Below are 22,868 nucleotides of genomic sequence, written 5' to 3' on the forward strand. Positions count from 1 at the left end.
GGTTGTGCTTTTTCTTGCCAGTGGCTGCTGCTGTGCTGGTTCTCCGGGACGCGCTGTGTACCCTTTCATTTTGAAGTAATGCCTCACTTATTCAAGCAAGAGCTCTTTGTCGGCAATTCGCCGCATTTCATAGTTTTTACAGCATTACAGCATGCCATGAAAGGATTATACCGTATCAGTGCAGGTTTCCTCTGAAGACTCCTAATGCAACTTATTCAGTAGACAAAAGATGAAAGTTGCTTGATAAAGCTCGTAGGATTAGTAATCTGTGTATGTCACAAACGAGCACGTCCATAAAGCGCGCGCGCGGTCACTTTCAAACAGCAGCGAGATAGAACGGCGTGAGCCGCTCGCCCAAGAAGCGCGAACGACGAAAAAACAAGCATCAAAAGACGCTGACGCGCCGCATCCTCCTCACCCACTCGAGCCAGACGCAGACAACACGATCAAACGCCCAGCAAAGCCTGGAAACATCCGGAAGAAAAGCATCACCAAGCGCCGCCGCCGCGATTCGAACCTGCCAGAAAGCTCTCGCCCTTTCCCTAGCCTTGGCTGTACTACACGCTGAAGAAACCTCCCGACGCTTCTAGAACCCAGGGGAGAGGAGATAAAAGCGTGCCACAATGACCAGTCAGTCAGTGAAGGAGGAGTGAGTGAGTCAGTCGGCCCGGAGACCGTGAAGTTATGCTGAGTGTGGCTCCGTTGGCCAAAGAAGACGTGTTTGTGATGTGTGGCCAGTCGATCGTCGATCTGGAAGAATCGGATGACAACGCCGTGTGAGCCATGACAAGTTACGCCAACGGTTGAACTACAACGATCAACTCTGGAGCTGGCGTGAGTGTTTCCTAGAAGAGAAACATTCAAGTACCGTCCAAGAATTGTGGACTGGATACGCCATTGTATACTACGTATTGAGGACTTTAACTGTCCTTGAATATTTGTAATGCATGAGATTGCATTTGTAGCATGTGATCTGTTTGTTTAGTTCCCGTTGTGTTAACACCATCTGACTTTTATTGTGAAGTTGTAACTGGTACCAGCCAAGTGTGCATGTGTTTGTGATGTTATTTCGTTGTGTTATCGACTCTCGGCCCTGAATCGGTCTTTGGACCACAACCGGCGTTAACTGGCGCACTAAAAGGACCAACTCTAAATTGTCCGCGCTTTCGTGGTGCGAAAACGCACCACGAAAGCGCGGCAATTGCCAATCCCCATTCGGATTGGATTGCCATTCCCCACCCGGCGATTGCCAATCCCCATTAATGGATTAGTGACAGTGTTGTTCATTATTTCTTGAAGTCGAGGGTCTGACAAAATCTTGTTTGTTCGAGATAAAACATTGCTTAAAGGGACACTAAAGGCAAATATTAAGTCGATGTTGATTGTTGAAATAGCGGTCCAGAAACCTCGTAGTGCTACTTTTATGCCAAGGAAGTGCTTATTTTGAAATAAAATCACGTTTTAGTGGTCCGCATCGCGTTAGCGCACTTCAAATCACCCGCCTGAAATCAGACTTTCATACGTCACTGCTGCCGTGCCCAACGTTGCCCGCCTTTACTGCGCGGCCGCCGACACTAGTAGCAGCAGAGCGAAAGTAGCGGGACTCACAGCAGCAACAACGGCTATCGAAGCCATCGAAGTTCGCCGCAATCGCCGTAATGGATTTGGACGGAGATCTTGACAACGAGACATTGGCTCATGACGCTGGGCTCCAATTCAGCGAGAGGGTTCTTTCCACGGCACCCAGTGAAAAGACACATCGGTTTCCTTGCTGCAGCACTGGCGTTGTGCACCATTCGGGCATCCGGCAATATCACATGCATGCGGCATTTTGTCGAACTTTCTGTCAGAGTGACTTTCACAAGTGCGCAAAACACACGCGGCAGTACGCGATCCCGAAACTACCTCTGAGACGCGATCGCGTTAGCGAAGCAGGGCGCTGGGCGAAGCGCAGTTCGCCGAAAACGGAACCTTTGAACCACGCGCGCCGTTCCCCATGGCAACGCCGCAGAGGTTCTTTTTTCCATGAATCAAATGGAAACGAACAAACAGCATTTTGTTACGTCTTTTGATGCATGGAAGGTTCTTTTTTATTGCTGCTAGTTTGATTACTAGTAATTTATTGTAGGCAGACTCTCATACATCATCGGGATCACTTCGAAAATGTCCCACTCGTGGTGCTCATCATGTGATACATTTAGCTTAATTTCTCGGTAAGTAGGGCACTACTGTTGATAATATTGCCGTTTTAGAAGTTGTCATACATTGAGCTTTCACTCTGACATAAATTGTTATTTGTCTTTAGTGTTCTTTTAAGGCATTGATGGATGCTGACCAAGGGGAAAAGTATTTACTCTATATTAGTAAATATTCTTGCTAATTATCATTAGTAAATTTTTATATTACTACATTATATTATATTAATATATTAGTAAATATTTGTACTAATATAGTAATTAAGAAACAACGAGTAGTTTAAATATTTGTAAATGTTTTCCTCCTTGGTTGGCGTCCATCAGTGTTTTAACCATTTCATTATTTCTTGTAGTGCAGGCTTGCTTTGTTTAGAGGGACTCTCTGAGAAAAGAGAGCCATCCATTTGGTAGCCCAGTGATCAGCCTTCAAAGAGAAAGGGAATAAACTTTGATTGAAGCTGCAGTCTCTTGCTCTTGAGGTTCACTTCCTAAAGAAAAGAAAATAGGGCACTGATGATCTATAGCAGCACACTTATTAACCTTCTAGGGTTCACTCAAGCTATGACACCTGCAGTTTACTCTGTACTAGCCCTGCATTATCTTCCACAAAACATTACGCTTTGCATTCTAAGACGTGCCCCTCTTGCATCCTCACAGCCCAGCTCCCCAACTTCGCCAAGGACATTTCTTCGGAGCCAGAGTGCGCCACGGCTGGAGTCGACGAGAAGAAAGTCTAACTCCGTGGTGGCCACTGGGAGTCCAAAGAGTCGGGCGAGCAGAGACGGCACCGGCGAGACCTCTCCAAAGTTTTACGCAAGGGCAAACAATGACATTGAAGTGAGCGACGTCACAGACCAGGACGTGTACATTGACCCACTCGTGATCACTGCACAGCAAGCCACCTTCAGGCCGATAACCCGACAGGAAGCCACCGTGAGTAGTGCATCTTTTCGGGTCCTTTCAAGTGTATGACACAAAACCTAACGAAACAAACAGACAATGAAGCTAAGGAAAGTTTGGGGAACATTATACTTGTATGCTTTAACTGCGGTATAAGTCGAACCCGTTTATAACGAACTCGAAAGTGTCGCGAAAAGTGGTCGTTATATCAGTAGTTCGTTGTATATGGACTCGCCCTTAAAAACGTGCACTTAGCGGCCAAGCCGTTTTTTTTTCTTTGTGCACTTTTATTAAAGTGCTAACAAACCCTTCGGTGACAAGCTAAGCCTTTTCACGTCGTGAAGTGCCTCCCGCTGCGTGCTCGCGAGTGAATTAACCGCCTTTGCAATGAGCTGACACCGTTTCACCGAAGCGCGGTACTGCGACGTGTAACCGATCATCCCTGGCTATTTGCGTGCAGCGTGTCACCTACTCGGGTCATGGAGTCACTGCCGGGCCGCTTGCTGTATGCCGTATGCGCGCATTTGTACGTTCTTCGTGCCAGCTTCGCTCCGGAACGTGCACGGGTGCGGCGACTAGCCTCTTCGTTCAACACAGCGAAAACAAGCATTTTCCAAGCAACGCGCACTCATCTTCTCTGCGATGCTCTCGCAGCCCTGCATGACGATGCTCGGCGCACTTCAGTTGTCGCCTAGTCAAACACGCAGTATACGCTCGCTGTCAGTGCATTGACGTTTCTCGGTGCCCGCGCCGCGCAACAACAGTGAGCTATTTTTGTTTCTACAAAGCGACGCGCACTTTAAAGTGGTCTCGCACAATGCGGCGGCGGCGAGCTTGCGAACGGCAGCATGGTACGCTCGTACCGCCGTCAATCCGCAGTGTACGGCGTACATGCGCAGCCGAGCACATATCTACAGATGACTGTGATATAAGGTTGTCGGCTGTACGGCATAATGGCACGTTCATCGACGGCCGCCACTTCGCCTTCGCTCTTTTCTGATGCTTATTCGCGAAGGCATCGCCGCAATCGCACAGAAGTCGTTATCACCGATCGACCGGTCTCTGCCGTTACCGAAAAGACGGACGACCTTTCGCGGCACATTGTGGCGTCGACGAGTTTAGGGACGGAGTGAACGTTTTTGCGATGGAAAGTTATCGCGGTTATCACTTCTTGCATTTATGCCTTCTTGCATTCCAAGGCATTGTTTGGTTCATCGCAGGCGGTCGTAGCTGCAGAGAACGGCGTCAGGAAAGGTTACCGTGCGAAAGCTGACCACAAGGCTTCATGCTGCCTACTATTTTTTTTCCCTCACTGCCATTCTACCACTGAAGAAACGCCTGGAAAGTGAGCGAACTCGCTCGCAGCGTCCGAAATCTGCGTGCGGTGCTCGCCGATCTGGGTATCTTAGTCGCGAGTAAACTGGAGCGGGGCACGCGCGAGCACGCGCCCCTGTCGCGCTTTAGAAGGCCTCTTTTTAACTTTTTTTCTCACTTTGTATGCACGATATTTTTACCGCGACCGTGTCTGAAGTGTTCGTTGTAAAAGTAGGAGGCTTTGAAAAATGTTCGCTATATGTGGACGCAGCTTCAATGGTTAGCATAGGAAAATCGTCAGTGCACCCAAATATGGTCGTTATAACCGATAAATCGTTATATGTGGGATCGTTATATGTGGGTTCGACTGTAGTAATTATGACATAAATGGAAAGGAATTAAAAGTGGATGAAAAATCAACTTGCTGCAGGTAGGGGCCGAACCTGCAACCTTCGGATAAGACGTCCGATGCTCTACCACTTGAGCTACAGTGGCGGTCGCTTTCCCATCCACTTTATTGGGTTGTAGTAGGTTCCGTCTCTACCTGTGGCAAGTTGATTTTTCATCCTCTTTAATTCCTTTCCATTTATGTCGTAATTACTATCCTACAGTTAAAGCATACAAGTAATGTCCCCTATAGTACCTTATGCAAGTTGTTGTTGTTTTTGTTGTTGTTGCAGATGCCCATGTCCATGGGCATCTGCAACAACAACAACAAAAAGATAAGGCTGTAGTAATCGTTTCTAAAAAAGACCTGGTCGGTGCCTTGTAGGCATTTTCAGTCCCTCTGGAATGCCTATGCGAATGATCCATCGAAGGAAGCTTTGTTAAATGGCCCTGACATTTCCACAAGTTCTTACATTACACAAGATATCGACAGCGCAAAAAAAAATAGACGAAGGACGAAGCGAGGGGACACAGGCAAGTGCTTGTCAAAGTCCCCTCGTTTTGTCCTTCGCCTATTTTTGGCACTGTCAATATCTTGTGCAATGGAGTACCAACTAGCCCAAACCTTCACATTCATGCATTAATTTTTATCGCATTATTGCCATATCAAGGCACCCTCTTTGAATGTTACATCTGTCATGGACACATACATAGCCTAACAACCTACCTGCTATACTGAGCCTCTTCGATTATTCGCTCGGGCTGCCAGACGGCAGCCAGCGGGCTGCCCGACAGCCTGCCAGACGTTCGTTTTTCTCGGACAGCTCTCGGGCAGCGCCGAAGCTCCGCCCACCTGCCCGACGGCTGCCGTAAACGCGTTCGTTTTTCCCTCTCCGGCAGCCAGCGGGCTGCCCGCGGACTCGCTGTCCTGCCGGAACGATTTTGCGCTGGCAGCACGCTGGCAGCGAGCAGACGACGCGCTCTTCTGCGTGTTTTTTTTTTTTTTTTTTCGTCGCGTCGTCTGCTCGCGAATTCTTTGAGCAGAAGTTCGCCGCTCCGTTTGACGAGTCTTTTTCGGTTCACTGCTTTTACGTGGTTCAACGTGCATTTCACTTGTAGCCTGCGTCTGTCCTAACGCCACGAAATATTATTTTAAGCGAGGTGCAGACAGAAGTGCGCCCTCTCTAGAAGAACGGATGCGTTGGGCTGCACGGTGGTAACCTCGTGTATGTGATCAAAGGTAAGAGGTTTCAGTGTCATGCGAGTAATCTTTGTGTTGTTTACGTTTAATTCGTGTCCTCGGGCAGCGCCGAAGTTTCTTTCGGTTTTATTAGCTCCCCTCCGATTCTGATGGTCGCGATATGCGAATGTGATAGCCGTCAAGGGCCCCGATGACGTCTGGAAGGCCGGCTTCTACCCCTTGGCGTTGATACAGCGCACAAAATGCACGCTTGCTTCGTGCGATGTCGTTGCTGTCCGGCCACTTGATCTCTCTCGCACTGATAGCATTTAGGAAGTCAAGAACACGCCGAATTTTGCCGTGCACGCTCGACCCACTCACGTCGAATTTGTCCGCAACTACATACATTGTAGTTTACGTGCCGATCGAGATAGCTTAGCCTGATCAGCACGGTCTTCTCAGCTGACAGCTTCGTTCTTCCGACTCTAGCCCTGTGGATAAAATGCGGACCTCTCAAATTCTTTTACAAGAGCCGCAGCTGTGCTTCTGGACAGTCGAAACATTTTTCTGAACTCCAGGTCCACATACGCTGGCACAACCATCTCGATGTATAACGGAACACGGTGCCGATCCTACCTCATTCGCCGGGCCAACAACAGGCTGATGGTGCGATGCTCCACGTCACCGCTTTCCTCTTCAATCGCATCGTAAGCGTGTAGCAGTTCTGCGATTGCTTGTAGCAGCACAACGAACTCGTCTGCCGAAGCCGCTGTGTCTACAGGGCGAAGATGTAGCAGACGACACAGAGCTCGCTGCGCTAGCGTGACGATGATGATGATGCTGTGGCGGCAGCCCTCGGGCTGCCCGACGCTTGCCCGAAAATTTTGACCATCGTCACAGTGACGCATAATGACGTCATTTCCTGTCAGAAAGGAGTCCTCGGGCTGCCGTCTGGCTGCCCGAACAGGGAAAATCGAAGAGGCCCACTGACACGTGCACCAAGGAAGACCGTAATACAGTCGAACCTGGATATATCGAACTCGTTGAAAAACAGGAATTAGGTCGATATATCGTATACTTCGATATAAAACTTTTAAAGAATTCACCGTATTTTCTATGTAAATTTCGGTGGGCAAGTTGGCTTCACGGCACTGCTTTGTGGTAATGCTAGGAAGGCGGCTTACAGCAATACGCGGGGAAGGTCTTTTTTTTTTTATTCCCCCCCCCCCCCCCCCGTGGTTTGTAGTTAGGGGTACGAGTTATATGCAAGGGCGGGTTGTATGCGAGAAAACACGATGTCGATGTAAACAGATTGCACATCTTCAAACGCAGCTGTGCGTACTCGTCGGGAGTCGGATGCTTCAACTGCTTTGGCCCTAATGTTGGCGTTGTTTTTCAATATCATATTCACAGTGCTTCTTGGGATGCTGTATGCAGCGGCAACGCCAGACTTCTTTTCTCTACGTTCGACTCTGGTGATTATCGCCAGTTTCGCGGAGAAGATCCAAGTTCTTTGTTTTATGCTCTAACAAAGGCAGGGAGTTCAGAAGCGCACTGCGACCTCGCACGATGGCCGCTACGAGAGGAATCACGGGAGAAAGCATGCGATGGCAAGCGATGGTTTCTATTCGCTCTGTGCAGCGCCCTCCTAATCACACTGCTCACACTCCCAAATGTGTGCGGGAAAGTCCCCTTCCGTGAGGAAAAGCCAACTTCTTGGGCCGTATCGCACTACCCGATGTTCGACATATCAAGTGTTCCGGCCATTTTCGTTTGATGTAGCAGTAACTTTTCCTATGCATAGACGTTAAAGCATTGTCGTGTTCTAAAACAGTTCAATATAAAGGATAGTTCGATTTACCCGAATTCGATATATTCGGTCTTGACTGTAGTAATAAGGCCAGCAATAGACTTGTCAATTAGTGTAAGCAAGCTTAAGTATTTTTTAAGCTTGTAACATGGTTCACACAGTGCTGTGATGTAGTCGGGGGTCTGCCCATAGGACCGTGGAGCAGCCAGGCCTCAGGGAGAAGTCGAGATCAGGAGCCGGAGCTGATAACAGGAATGTTTATTTACATGACAATTTGGTAGCGTGTGGTAACGTCGTCGCGTAGCGTCAACGTAGCCTCGTAGTGTAGCTTAGCGTAGCCTGTCGCTAGCATAGCTTTGAGCGGCTTGACGCTCGCGTCATAAAGCCTGGGCCTTCCCAGCATTCCCTGCTGGAGGAAACAATCAAGTCTAGGACAGTCCAATCAACACATTGTCTTCATCTCCGCCCACTAAATGAAAAGTAAGCACCACCTCCTTTGCACTCCAGGAAAGAGAGAAGCGGCGCACCTGGACGATGGACGGTGCCTGGGAGATGAATCAAAAAACACAAAAAACACTGTACACACAAAGAAGGAATCCCGGCGGTGCACATTCCTGGAAACAGGCTGCATTGTCAGGTGTGCTGTCAGGTGCATTCGTTCCTTGCTTCGATAGCGCCGTCGGCGTGGATGGCCAGCTCTTAGTCGGGTCCCAAAGCCACAAAGAAACCATACACACAATGAACGGATTACTGCGGCGCACATTCCTGAAAACTGGCCGTGATGTCAGGTGTGTTGACAGTTGCAAGTCTTTCCTTGCCTCGATGCGTCACCGGTGACGGCCATCTCCTAGTCGGGCCACAAAGCCACAAAGGCACCATACACACAATGAAGGGATCCGGCGGCGCACATTCCTGGAAAGTGGCCACGTTGACATGTGCAGTGTTTCCCTGCCTCGATGCGTCGCCGGTGCAGGGGACGGCCAGCTGTCGGTCAGGTCACAAAGTCGCAGACACCGCGTAGTGTGGGAAAGGTGTCGTATGAGGAATCTCCAGCGCTCGGCTAATTGTCCGGTGCATCTCGCAGAAGGCTAAACAAAGCAGTGCACAAGTGACTGCCTCATCTGAGAAACTTCGACTGCAAATAGTCACCTTCAGGCAATAAAAGCGTCAAACTCAGCCAAGCATGTCCAAGGTGATTGACGAGGTGCACTGAAAGCCTTGAAGGGTTCAGGACACAGTTGCAGTGTTGTCGCCACATCTGGTGCATTTCGGGGAATGTTGAGGTCGAAGAAAGCAGGGCTGATGCCGCCATACCATTCCGACGATCCAGCGGCGCCAAGCCGTGTAGTCCGATCATAACAGCTGCCACCTCTTTGCTGATGCCACTCTTGTCTCTCGCACCAAAGGTGTGAAGAACTTCATAATTTTTAAATGGGATGTCATGCAGCATGTCTTTGATTTCTGAAAGTGTCTAGACTTTTAACACATGCACAGTACCATTGAACTGACGAATGCAGAGTGAGATGTGTCTGATTGTTAGGGCTGGGGAATATATACCTCATTGTGTCACCATTGCCCTGCGACATTATACTATGTATTTGTCTTCAGGAAACCGAAACCATTAATGAGAATAAGCTTCTGAAAAGAAGAAAAAAAAGGATTTCTGGGATTTTCGGTACATATTACAATGTTTGATAGAGAGCACCCTAAAATGCTGTGCAACCACTGTGTGACTAAACTTAAGGCACGCTTTGTCAAACATAGTAAATTTATGCTTGAAATACGAGATAAGAGTATAAATATGGCATAATTGGCTAATGAACATGGTGACGGTGCTAATGAAAGGACAAGAAAGGCAGAAACATTGGCTACTTACTGCATCAAGGGAGACACGAGTGCTTCAGATTCAATGTGGATGCTTACTATCATTGCCTGATCAGTTGACTTATAGCATCCTGCCTTCTTTAGTTGTTCTGTGTTTGCGTGATCATAAACAGTCTTCACATGTTTTAAAGCTCTTTTTTTAGCCATCTCTCAGGTTACTAAACCAAGCACTGCTCAGTTGGGCGACCCACTTGTTATGGTAGCCTAGCGGCTACAGTGTTGCGCTGCAAAGCCCGGGATTGCGGATTTGATTCCTAACCATGGCATTTTTAAAGAGGCAAAATGTAATAACGCCTTGCATGGCTTGTTTGATAATTATATTGTGGTTTTGGCATGTAAAATCCTATAAATGAAGGAAACTTTTTTTTTTTTTGGGTTAGGCAACTGGTGTGATGAAACCATGTACGTACAACTTTGAATCCAGGAACTCAAGGAATTGCTATTCGGAACGCGAAATGGAAAATTTGGAGAGGAGTGGGCATCACAAGGGTTCACTTTCACAAAGTCAAATGCCGTCCCGTACGGCCTGCTGCAAAAACAGGTATGTAATTTACGTGCGTCGCACTACAAGCATGTTGCAACTGCACCGCCTAAAAATATCAGCGAATTCTAATCAGTTTATCTTTGTTTCTATATAAATCACACAGAAAGTGTTTTCTTTTTATGGGACCTGTACGTTTTTTGCATTGATGTTACCGGAGAGTAATGAACAGTAAACAAACAAGTGATGCATCATGTGGGAGCCAAAATTCTGTCAAGGGATCTCTTGCTCATGAAGACAAGCCTCTTTCTCAAAAGCACTGGCTCCAGCATTAAACATTCCTTCCTTGAACACTGTGGATAAGCTCATGAGTGTGCGGATATTAGAATTTGTCTAATAATGCATGGGATAGTATTATTGCACGAAGGAGGGAAGTGGCCGTCTTCATTATTAAATGTATATTGTTACGAATTTAATGTTAAATACAGCACATTTATAGCTGTGAACGGAAAAATAGAGCTCAGGTGGTTGTAATTTCTTTCAGTCTGTGTCTTCTGTCCTTGTTCTTCATGCAGGGAAACGTACAATGCTTTTCACATAAATAGTTTTTGAAATTAACCGTTTTTTGCCTCCTTATTTTCTTTGTAACCACCTTATCCTCGTTTACTGTTTTCTCTGCACAACTGCATTACCTCATTCATTTTCCAGGGAGGACCATGTGGTGTGCTTGCTGCAGTACAAGCATACATGATCAAAGAGCTGCTGTGGCCGGAAGGGGGACTGCAGGATGCCGATCCAAGGTAAGGATGCCAAGGCATGCAGGCGTTCGTTCGGGAGCAATCGGGACCAGTGCAAGTATTTTTCATTTGGGGGTACACTGAACATTTCTTCGTATCGGTTGCTGGTGCAGAGGAGTATTCCATTCCTTTGCATTTCGTGCTAGTAGAAGAGGTCCAACAGTAGGAAGGAGGCTCAGGAGGATACAATGCAGTACCAGCTATTCCTTTTTCCAATGCTGATGCCTTCTTGCTCTTCATCATGGTTCTGAGCGGCAATCCACCAGTGTTACCAGTGGGATCAGCTGGCCACATTTGGTGGATGGTAGGACAGTAATCCTGTCTTATCATATTATAAGCGGTGGAGATGAGCCTGCCAAATAAGACTGGCATAGAATCAAGCAGGAGGCAGTTCTACGAAAGTGTGGCCCTGGGGTGGCTCTAAATTAGGTGAGAACACCTTTCACTCATGATTAACCACAAGCACCAAATGACATCACTGTTGTAATTAGTTGCTAAACAGCATGGGTCATGGCTGCACCTTTTGTGTCAGCTGACCAACTGTGGCACCCGGATACTGAAAAGTGGACAGAGAGGTACGCTGAATTAAAGATACCTTCAGTACTTGTGTCTGAATTGCACAGCGCTTGACCTCAGAGTCACACTTGGCAAAACCTGCCCAGGGGTCTGATGCACAGATGCCTTGCGGGAATGACCGTTCAGGCAGACAGGCGGTTGTATTGGCAGCGGTATCCGTTCAGCACCTTGTATCTCCGAAACTCAGTGTTCAAACGCGGAGTATGGTCTTGTAACAAACACTATGATTCACCAGAACTCATTTGGTGCAGACAGCATTTCTACATGCTACCAACGTGTGTGCATCGCTGCTGTTTTCGTTGTGTCGTTTGTAGTACCAAGGTACGAGAACTAAATTCGGTGAATGACCACTGACTGCAGTGATGTCTAGTGAATGTCCTACAAACATTCATTGCCGGGCTTGGGTTTCTTGAGAATGGGTTGAATGTGTTTAGTGAACATCCTCACCACGTTCACAGACAAGCTTGATCATGGCGTCATGGCTTCTGACGGCATGCTTAGACTTGGTTCAATTATAACTAGACTTGTGCTAGTGGTCGGTGGTTCTGAGTATCTGATCAAATATTATGATATTCAATATTCGCTTCAACTCTGTGCCTCGAATTTTATTTGGCATTCGGAGAATTCAAAATGAATTCATATATAAGCATTTTTCCACGCATGACCCGCTTGAAAAAGTAGTTTCACGGCAGCGCGGAGTCGTTATGCCGCAAAATCATCTTTTCAGGGAAAATTAAAGCTGTCGTGAAGTCACACGTCAAGGTGACGTTTGCTTATTAACCGCACTGCAATTCTTATATAGATTTTTGGTTGGCGACGAGAAAAATGCCCTCATTCCTCTAGATGGTTCAAGATCGGTCACCAGGAGAAAAGTGTCTTGAAAGCATTCCCTTCACTTCTCAAGTAATGATACATTCTTATAGGCATGCAAAAAGCCATTATTTCTTTCCTGGCAAAAGGAAATCGGTTTCTGACCGATTGCAGACACACAGGCACTTTTTTCTGTCATGCGACATCACGTAACATGTCACCAATCTTGTTGCCAACCAGAACCATTGGAACTGTGGAACTGAATTTTGAGCAAAAGCGATGTAATGTCATCAGACAATAAGTCCGAGAAAACTGTTATAGGTAATTAACTGAATTTTTAAAATTGAGTCGTCAGGTTGCATGTGATTGGTTTTTGCCCACTTTCCTGCTTCTAAAGTCGTGTTAGACATGACAGCTGCAGTTGAATACAGTAAAACCTCGGTGATACGAATCTCGCGGGGTTACCAAAAATATTCGTAGTATCATCTGAAATTCGTATCACCAGAAAACATGGAAAATTAGTATGCGACAAAAGAAAGTTGGCACACGTTTTGATTCAGTGTTTCTCAGGGCCGCAGCGACGTCATGAACAGCTCTGAATGATTTCCAGTAAAGTTTTTAGTAGAGCTGTGCGAATAGCAAAATTCTGGGTGCGAAGCGAATTCGAATAATAAAGATTGAGTGCGAATCGAATCGAATAATTTCGAATAATTTTCGAATATTTCTCAAACATTTTTCAAATAATTCGAAGTGAAATTACAGAAAAAGTTGCAGAGAATCCCTAAGTATGTTCTTGTGAGATAGCAACATGAAAGTGTTTCTTTTCGCTAGGTTGATGAAGCGCTGGCGGGGTGGTGTTTCATAGTTTTTTTATCAACAATGAGGCAGTGTAGAGGCCGAATTGTATTTATGTGCAGGATTTTGCACAACCAAAGTGTTGCCGACAACACTTTACACGTGATAGGCAAAGATGCCATTTCCTCAGCCTCTCCTCCTCTTTCAACTTCTGTGGAAGCCCAACTGATGTGGCGGACAAGGGTGTGCTCCCTTCAAGTCCGGAGTTCCAAATCTGCCTCATAGACATCAATATATAAGAACATCTGAAATTTTGGATGCTAAAAAGCTTCGGCGTCCGATTTTTTGGACATCCTGCCCAAATTTCAGGTCCAAAACAGCATTAATTGAGCCCCCAACTCTGCCACATCTTTCATCTCCATATTGGAACCAGCGTTTGAGTTAACTGAGTTAATACATTTGCGACCGTGGCGGAGCTTGAAAGACAGCTTTGCCGCAATACGGGGGTGTGATGAGGTGAAGCATATTGAAAATCTAGGAACCACTTCCAAACGGACGTTGACTGTCTCTTGGCTGTTCGACCGTAACGGACCTTGAAAGGCAGCTTTGCCGCAATACGGGAGTGTGAGGAGGTGAAGCATATTGAAAATCTAGGGACCACTTCCAATCGGACGTTGACCGTCTCTTGGCTAAGTTCGACCGTAACGGAGCTTGAAAGGCAGCTTTGCCGCAATACGAGAGTGTAATGAGGTGAAGCATATTGAAAATCTGAAGGGGTCACTTTCAACCGGACGTTGACTGCATTTGTCTTTGGGAAGTTCGAATAGTTCGAATAGTAAAATTTCAGTGCGAATCGAATCGAATAGCAAACACTATTCGAAAAATATTCGAAATTTTGAATATTCGCACACCCCTAGTTTTTAGACGTCAACGATCATACTTGTAATTGTAAATATACGGTGCATGCGCGCGTGTGTAATTAATGGACCAGATGTGTTGTGCCCCGTGACCACAAGTAGCCCCTTCCTAATCTTACTATGCTTTTCTGCGTGACACCAGAATACTGCGGCGAAAGTGACTTAAGAAGCGCTTTGCACACAATAGATAAGAGGCCAAGCACCTTCGCCAAGGTCGTCCGCTTCGTCTCTTGAGGTCTTCGTCCACCTTTCATGGGACTTCATGACGGACCCGCAGCCCAAGTTTCAGTCTTGTTTCATAGAACGTCTGATTGCGGGGACATGGCTTGCATCAACGCATCGGAAAAAAAAAAACCGCGACGTCAACGTCATTTGTAATCCAAACGCGGAAGCGCCTAAAGGCCTCAAAGATTCGCGCGCACTATTTTTTGAGGCAACGACGCAGCGTTGATGGTCGCGCAGCCCGCATGCCCGCGCCTGCACGTGAATGCCGCGTCTTCCACGACAGCGCGGGCAGCGCCTGTTCTCTAGCGTACGTTCGTATTAAACGTCTCAGGGTGCAAATGGGTTCGCAACAACCGTACTCCAATACATTGCAGGCTAATGGGCCTTGGCCGGGACCACAGAAAGATTCGTATCACCCCGAAATTCGTATGAGCCATGATTGTATCACCGAAGTTTTACTGTAAATGTTCCACATTCGCGGCCATTGTTTTGATTGGTGCTGGCAAACGCTTCTATGTGTAAATTTAATACACCTAGCAGAAAACCGAGAAAGTGGACAAGGGCAGAGCTGCCACCGTAGTTCGGTTGGTGGAGTGTCACACGTGTCGAGCAGACAGTGCGGGCTTGGCTCCATTTACCATTCAATTATTTTATTTAACACTTTCCTTTTTACATCGTTAACTACATTTCAGCTAAAAAGCAGTTACTTACAATCCCCTATGCTCTGCTTGGCTTTTTTGTCTGTTTGCTTCACATGGATAACATACCGAAAAAAATATAAGAAAGAAGTAAACATAAGCAGCAGTTTCGCAGAACTACATCCATTGACGTAAATCGAGGGGGGTCATGGGGTCTGGCCCCCTTTGTGTTCAGGCTGGGGGGGACAGCCCTTGAATGTGTCCCCCCCCTTTAGATTCGTCTTTCAAACATCATATATACTTGAATTGCTTGACAGTTAAATATAGTGCATTCAGCTTTTTCAAATGGCTGTTTACATTGTTGTTTGTACCCACATTAGTGCCCCTCAGGTGTACTATTGAAACCACAACTGCTGCTCTATCAGTTCAGAGAAGACTCAATAGGACAACGCAGTTACACAAGCTGGGACTCCATGCTAGTTTTCTAAATTATTTGTCGAAGCATGATTTTATTCTTATGTAAATAAAAATAAAACCTATATTTATAAAAGCAAAATGGCCAGCATGGCAAGATGTGTGTCCCACATTGTGATTTTTCCAGATTTATGCCACTGACTACATCAGCTATTAAAACTTTTCACATTTTCCTTTAACCCATAAAACACATTTTGTTAGATCTGTATTACAAGGCTAGCTTGGCAATAATCACACTAAAGTTTAATCATCATTGTCAGCCTATCTTATGTGCACTACAGGATGAAAACCTCTCCCAACGATCTTCAGCCCACCGTGTCCTGCACAAGCTGATTCCATTTTATGCCTGTAAATTTCTTCATTTCATCGCTCAACATAACCCTTTGTAGTCCTTCACCGCACATCCCATCGCTTCGACTTGCCATCGCTTTTCTGTCTTTCTCATGACATGACCTGTCAAGGTCCATATTCTTTTGCTATTAGCTAGGATATCGGCTACCCCTCTTTTTTCTCTGATTCACTGTGCTCTCTTCCTATCTGTTAGTGTTACCAGTGTCATTTTTCATTTGTGTAGAGTCGCGCGCATCACCAGATAAAGACATGTGCTGCGCAGTAGGGGTGTGCCCATCCCACAGTTCCGCGCGTCCCACAGATGATACGTGCTGCGTAATAAGGGTGCACGTGTTACACAGATCCCCTACAAAAGCGGCTGCTGATACGATGCGAGGGGAGTTGTTGATGCACTGGCAGGGTGTGTGTGCGCGCTTGTTGGACGCCAGCATGGCAAAGGGTGATCGGTGAACGGCTAGTGTGGTGCATGGGAGGACTATGTTTGACTTGTCAGCGTAACCGTTGAACATTTCTTGTTACTAATAAATGTTTTATGAGTTTTGAGGCAGTTTGAGTTTTGAGGCAGCGGCCGTATTCCATTTTTGGTCAGTCGGCGAGAACCCCACAAGTTAAGCCCAACGTGGGGCAAAGGCAAGGCCGGGGTCCTGGGATTTGCAGTCGCAAAACGCAGAGTCATTGTAATACATTAACCCACTTATGTTCGTGGCCTTTCGAAGTAGACAAGTACTGCCGGAGTCTGAGGATGGCGTCCAAGCCTCCACGTTGGCCGCTCACTTGGTCGTGGGAGCCGACTATATGCTATCTGGTGATGTACAGCTTGTCATTGAGGGATGCGGAGTTTTTCTTCGTCCATTGATCTCGGGTTCAACTGCAGTTACTAGAGGTGAGCCTGACAGACCTTCAACACTTTCCTCAGTGCTCGAACGGCACAGACCGATTTTTGCGGAAAGCACAGTCGCAGCTACCAGGTACTAGCTTACTTGAACATCGCATACCCACAGATGGTCATGCGCCCATCTCTATACCACTGCGACGTTACGTCGAATGCAAACGGGCCGTAATTTAATTGCCGAACAAGTGCAGGAAATGCTGGCCACTGACATAATTAGACCATCTTCTAGTCCCTGGGCCACACCAGTCGTCCTTGTCCGGAAGAAGAATGGGAGCTTCAGATTTTGTGTCGATTATCAGGAGTTCAAACAAGCACACCATCCCTGATTCATACCCACTTCCCCGCATCGACGACGCCATTGACACTGTACGACACTCTAGATTCTTTTAATCACTTGATCTTCGTGTGGGGTATTGCCAAATTAATGTTGAAGACAAGTGCAATACAGCGTTCCGAACACCTTCCCGTCTCCACGAGTTTAACCACATGCCTTTTGGGCTGAGAACAGTGCTGAGTACATTTCAGCGTGCCATGAATATTGTCTTCGGCCCATTGAAAGATCACGCTTGTGCTGTGTATCTGGACAACATATTGGTCAGTGGGCACGACAGAGGAACAACATCTTCGAAACTTTGATGAAGTTCTCCAAAGACTGTTAGATGCCGGATTCCGATTGAACCGAGAAAAATACCAATTTCTATTGGCCACGATCTCTTACTCGGGACACACCATTTCTGCAGACGGTGTTCAACCTTTGCCTGAAAGAGTAGCAGCGGTGGCCAACCTCCCTACTCTAAGGTGTTTGAAACAGTTGCAGGCATTTTTAGGCCTCGCGTCATACCTGTGCAAGTTTGCTCTCAACTTTGCATCGACGGCAGCTCCACTAACAGATATGTTTGAAGAAACCATTGACTTTTGCGTGTGGTCCTTCACAAGATGCCGCCTTTCAAACCCTTGCTGACACAGGTGTCCCGTTTTAAGTCATTTCCAGGATAAGTGGGACACAGAAGTTCACACTGATGCAGGCCACGTTGGTCTAGGAGTGGTCCTTGTTCAGCGTGACCCAGACAGAGTTGAGCATGTCGTAGCTTACGCCAGCCGCAAGCTATGAGACAGAGAACGCCATTACCACTCGAACGAGTTGGAGTGCCTCGCTGTTGTCTGGAGCATAGACGAGAAGTTCTGGCACTACTTGTTTAGCCACAAGTTCATGGTGGTGACGGACAATGCTGCAATTACATGGATGTTTGCCAAGCAACAGCCTTAAACACAAGTTTGCCCATTGGATCATCCGACTGCAAGACTACACCTACGACATGAAGCATCGATCAGGTACACTAAACCAGCTTGCCGATGCACTGTCTCAAAACCCATGCGAGGAAAGCTCACCCCAAGCCAAAGAAGGCTGAATTTGGTTCTCGCAACAGGATGTTTCAAACTCAGCGGTACGACTTGAATTTGGCAGCAATAATAACGTCCCTCGAAGACACGCACAGTAATTCAAAGTTTGTCCTTCATGGAAGAACGTTGTACCGACGCCATTAGACCAGTAACCAAGAAGAACGCCACCTCAGTAATTCCATCGACCATGCTTTCTGAAATCCCACACGGCGTTCATGATGCCCCGGAAGGTAGACATGTAGGCCGCCGTGCTACTCTTCGGAAGATCCAGGAACCTTTCTGGTGGCCGAGGATGGAGAGAAGTGTTCGATAGTACATCGCAAGCTGCGAAGGTGTGCCAAAAGCATAAGTGTCGCCCGGGATGCCAGCCTGGGACTACTCACACCTATTCCACCCCCTGACACTATCTTTAACACCGTCGGCATTGATCACGTCATTCCATTACCGCAGCAGGGAACTGGTACATTCTGGTGTCCAAGGGCAGCGACAACGGCTTATACCAAGGCTGCGGACAATACACCGGAAAGGGCTTGCCCGAGTGCGGCGGCAAAAGTGACATCACCAAAAGGGGATGTACTTGTGGGGGTTCTTGCCATCTGGCTGAAGAATGGAAGGTGGCCACTGCGTCAAAACTAAAAAAAACATTTAATAGTAGCAAGAAACGCTCAACGGTTACGCTCATAACTCATACAGTGGAACTTCGATTATACGACTTTCAGGGGACCGCGCAAAATCGTCGTATAATCCGGGCGTCGTATAATCGAAAAACCGAGAATATAGGCAGTGACGGTCATTTTTGCCCCACAACAGCGGGCACATAATGCCTAAGAAAGTCCGCGGCACAAACGTACGCTGCTCCGAGGAACGTAGATTAAATTAATTGAAAAAATGACAACCACGCATTTTATCGGAGGTGTGAACGAACCTTATTTCTCACCTTTTAAAAAAATCTGTGATTTTCTTCTGAGAGTTTGCCCAGCCACGACGCATCAGCTTTCTTTCGATAGCTGCAACATCTGGCAGCAAGTCGCCGATCTCATCGCGTGCGCAAGCAAACCGCCGAATGTGGTCGACGTAGCACAACACGTCCGCGTAAGTCGGAACGGACACGCTAGCCTCTGCAGCGTCGTCCATCTCTTCCTCGTCGGAAGTTCCCGCAGTGTCGGGACGCACAGTTTCGATAATGTCATCCAGCGACACTTCACTGCACACTGCAACGTCGTCGTCGGCACCAACATAGTCCGCGAAAGATCCAGGCAGCTCCAGGCTGCCGAACTCTGGTTCATCGTCAACAGGCAGTGCAGCTTCACTGGTAGAACAAGCACCACTTCTATTAAAGCCGCAGTGCCTGAAGGAGTTGGCGATAGTTTCTGGCGTGACTGCGTCCCATGCACTAGCAATGTAGTGCATTGCGTCAAGCACAGAAAGTTTCTTATCAACTGCTTGCGTTCCATGCCCGCCAGCCGACGCTGCACCAGAAACTTCCGATATTTCTGTTTCATGCACTTGATGACGCCAGCGTCAAGTGGCTGCAGCTGGCTAGTGCAATTGGGGGGCAGAAATACAACTTTCACATTTCTCAAATGCGACATATCTGATGGATGGCATGGCGCATTGTCAAGCAGAAGAAGAATCTTTCTGTTCTTAGCCCCCATTTTGGAGTCCAGCTGCTGCAGATATGTAGAAAACATAGCAGCCGTCATCCAGGCTTTCCGGTTGAACGTGTACTGGCACGGCAGCCTTTTCAAATTCTTGAAGCATCGCGGCTTCTCAAACTTGCCGATCACGAGGGCAGGAAGCTTTTCAGAGCCGTCTTCATTAGCGCAAAGCAATACGGTAAGACGCTCTTTGCTTCGCTTACCCCCGTGACAGCTCTCTCCTTTGAATGCCAATGTCTGTTCTGGCTGCATATTATAAAATAATCCAGTTTCGTCTGCGTTGAACACGTCGGACGGTTTGTATTCCCGTATCAATTCCGGCAGCAATGCAGTCCACTTTTCTACAGTGTCGGAGCTGACTGACGCGCTCTCTCCACAGCAGCGGCTGTACACAACTCCACTGCGTTTTTTAAAGCGATCCAACCAGCCATTGGAGGCTTTAAAGTCGTCAATGCCGCAGCGCAATGCAACTGTCTCAGCCTTCTCCTTCAAAATTGCGCCATCCACGGCGATTCCTGAACTGCGGGCCTGACGCAACCACTCAACGAGGGCCTTCTCCATGGCAGCATATTTGCCATCTTTCGCGGCCTTCCTGTTCAGGCCGAACTTTGCCGCATTTAGTAGGATGCTGTCCTTCTTCGCGAGGATCGTTTTCAGCGACGACTCGGGAATGTTCAGGTCGCGGGCAATGCTGGCCTTTGTTGCTCCGTTCCGCTTCTCTGCCTCCTCGATTATGCGAAGCTTTTCTCCGAGCGTCAGCGGTTTTCGGTTCCGCGACATTGCGAGACGCAGCACTCGCAACCAAAAGTTCGAAAGCTTCCTCGCACACCAATGACCGAACACAGAAAATTTTGCACGTGGACACAGCAGCTGCGGCGCAGCACAACCAACCGATGAGGCAAACACGTGAAGGAATGGCTGAATGGCAGCACGGCTACAGTGTACTAGAAGGGGGCAGTGGAACGAACGAAGCGGCCGCGCCGCATCTCGGGTGATGCTCCGACGGGCGACAGTAGCGGCGGCGCTGTAGTCACTTTGTACTGAAGCTGTGGAGAGCGTCTGCATTTGGCGCGCGCTCGTCGCAGCCTACGAAAGCGTGTAAATGCGCGTTTTGAGCGCATTTAATGCATTACTGAGCTTCAATCGGTGTCTCAACGCCTGCTACGCGCCATGGTGCATGAGTGAATATGCTGGGGTGCCAAAATTGCGCCGAGTTATTCCCTGTTCTTGGAGCCTGCCGACCCCCAATGAAGGCGACAATGGGATTTTGCGCACATGTATCTAGCTGCTCACTGATTGCTGTGCGGTTTGCAAGCAACACTTACTGACTACGGACAACTAACGAACCAGCGACGAAAAAAAAGCCTACAATTCTTCTGCCGACAGTCTCACGATATATCCAGAGCATTGATCTCTGTATGAGCTCCAATGCGCTCGACTGTTTCATGAGTAACCTGAGTACAAATGACTTTATCGCAACATTTATATTAGTGACGGCTGAGTTCTGCCATTTTTGCGCTGCTTCTTTAATGCCGAAAGGCTATCTTGTATAAACAGCATGCTTCCGCGGTTACGATGCATCGGTTATGCGACCTCTGAGGGCTTAAAATACCAGGAAGGCGAGCCAGGAAGCCGAGCCGAAGGCGCGTGTTCGCCTTCGAGGCACAAACTTCATGCATCAGGGCTTATCTCAAGCATATTAAAATGCGCAGATGGAAATGTAGCCCGTCAGTTATTCTGCCTAAATTCATTCATATATATTATATATATATATATATATATATATATATATATATATATATATATATATATATATATACGTGGATATGTATTTACACGCACAAATACGGACAGTAAGGTATCCCCTCCCCACCCGGCGCCTAGCAATTATTAAAATATCCGTGCAAGGAACCTGAGGACGACCGTTATTTGTACCGGTCGAGTTAACTTTGAGTTCCAATACCTTTGAGCCCTCGTAACGTCGAAGTCATATTTACAGCGCATTTGTAAAGATACGCACCGTATACGCAGCTTCGCCAACGCGCGGTTAATGTTCGGTGTGCTTTCGGCACAATATCAGCACACAACTTTCTGAGCACAGTTAAATTCCATTAGAGCAGCTCAGTTACTCTGAATAAACTAGACGCCGAATCACCACCATAAAAAGCATTAAGGCAGAAGAAATCAGAACAAGACACGCCCTTTTTGTTTCCTCTGTCTCCTTCTTCTGGCCGTCGTTCGGCGTCTAGTTACTTGAGAGTAATTGTTCTAAATAGCCCAGCAATCAGTTCGGCTCAATTACACTGAGATCGTGAATATTCACGGTCGGTGTCAGCCTGTTTTCATTTTTATATTTTGCGTACTTTCCAGCAGTCACTTCGGCTACAAGAACTGATTTGCAGTATCTCTCGAAGGCATATATGAAGCAAGCATCCATTAAAAGCTTTGAAGTGTCGTCCATCAAGGCTTAAGACGACGTTTCCTACGCTTAATAATGATAGACACGCAACGAAAGCCACATCAGTGCCGATTTGCCGGGTGCCGCCGACGCGTCCAGCAGTTCGAGCGGCCCGTTCTAGCGCGCGGCGCCGCGCGCCTTCAGTACCGAGCGACTGCAGCGCCGCCGCTACGGTCGACGCGAAAGGCATCAGGCGGCGAGGCGCGTTCACGCCACTCGACAGTTCTAGTACACTCTAGCACGGCAGTAGGCCTATTCGATTTGCAAGCTTCGACCAATCGCGAGCGGCTAAAACGCCCCAGCCCTCTGGTAGCTAGACAGCGGCGAGTTCCGGTTCCCGCGGCTGTCGCAAACATTGGCTCAACAATCGCCGTTCAACACGTCCGGTATAACGACACGAAATGTAGTGAAAGTTATCGTATACTAGAAAGCGAGCTCGAGATTATCTGCCATGTTATCTGATCACAACGGTCACGGTCACTACAAAACCACCCAAAAGAAGAGAGAGAAAAAAAAAAAAAGGCGACAACGGAAGTGCGCAGTGCAATGCGACAAAACGAATGCGCTCCGGCTGGCTCCGGCCAACGTTGGCTCTGGCTAGCTATGGCCGACCGCGTGTCGAAAAATTGAAGAGGCCCTGTGGTGGCAGCGCGGATACGAACTCGGTTCCTCGGTTTCCCGACTTTTTTCGCCCGGCCGCAGTGTGTTTGCGTGCCAGCCCGCGT

The 22,868-nt window shown here is 47.6% G+C and overlaps 1 protein-coding gene across 1 annotated transcript in view; it reads left to right on the forward strand.

Annotated features, from left to right (window-relative positions):
- The window catches only part of LOC119386100 (probable ubiquitin carboxyl-terminal hydrolase MINDY-4), a gene marked incomplete in the record, with an annotated part of 44,240 nt that overhangs the window by 4,407 nt on the left and 16,965 nt on the right, over window positions 1-22,868 (forward strand). The window contains 3 exon segments of the mRNA XM_049413605.1: window positions 2,853-3,128; window positions 10,095-10,211; window positions 10,860-10,951. Of these exon segments, the coding sequence (XP_049269562.1) occupies window positions 2,853-3,128; window positions 10,095-10,211; window positions 10,860-10,951 (485 nt within the window).

This window comes from Rhipicephalus sanguineus, chromosome 3, assembly GCF_013339695.2.
Source record: "Rhipicephalus sanguineus isolate Rsan-2018 chromosome 3, BIME_Rsan_1.4, whole genome shotgun sequence".
In the NCBI taxonomy this organism is placed as follows: domain Eukaryota; kingdom Metazoa; phylum Arthropoda; class Arachnida; order Ixodida; family Ixodidae; genus Rhipicephalus; species Rhipicephalus sanguineus.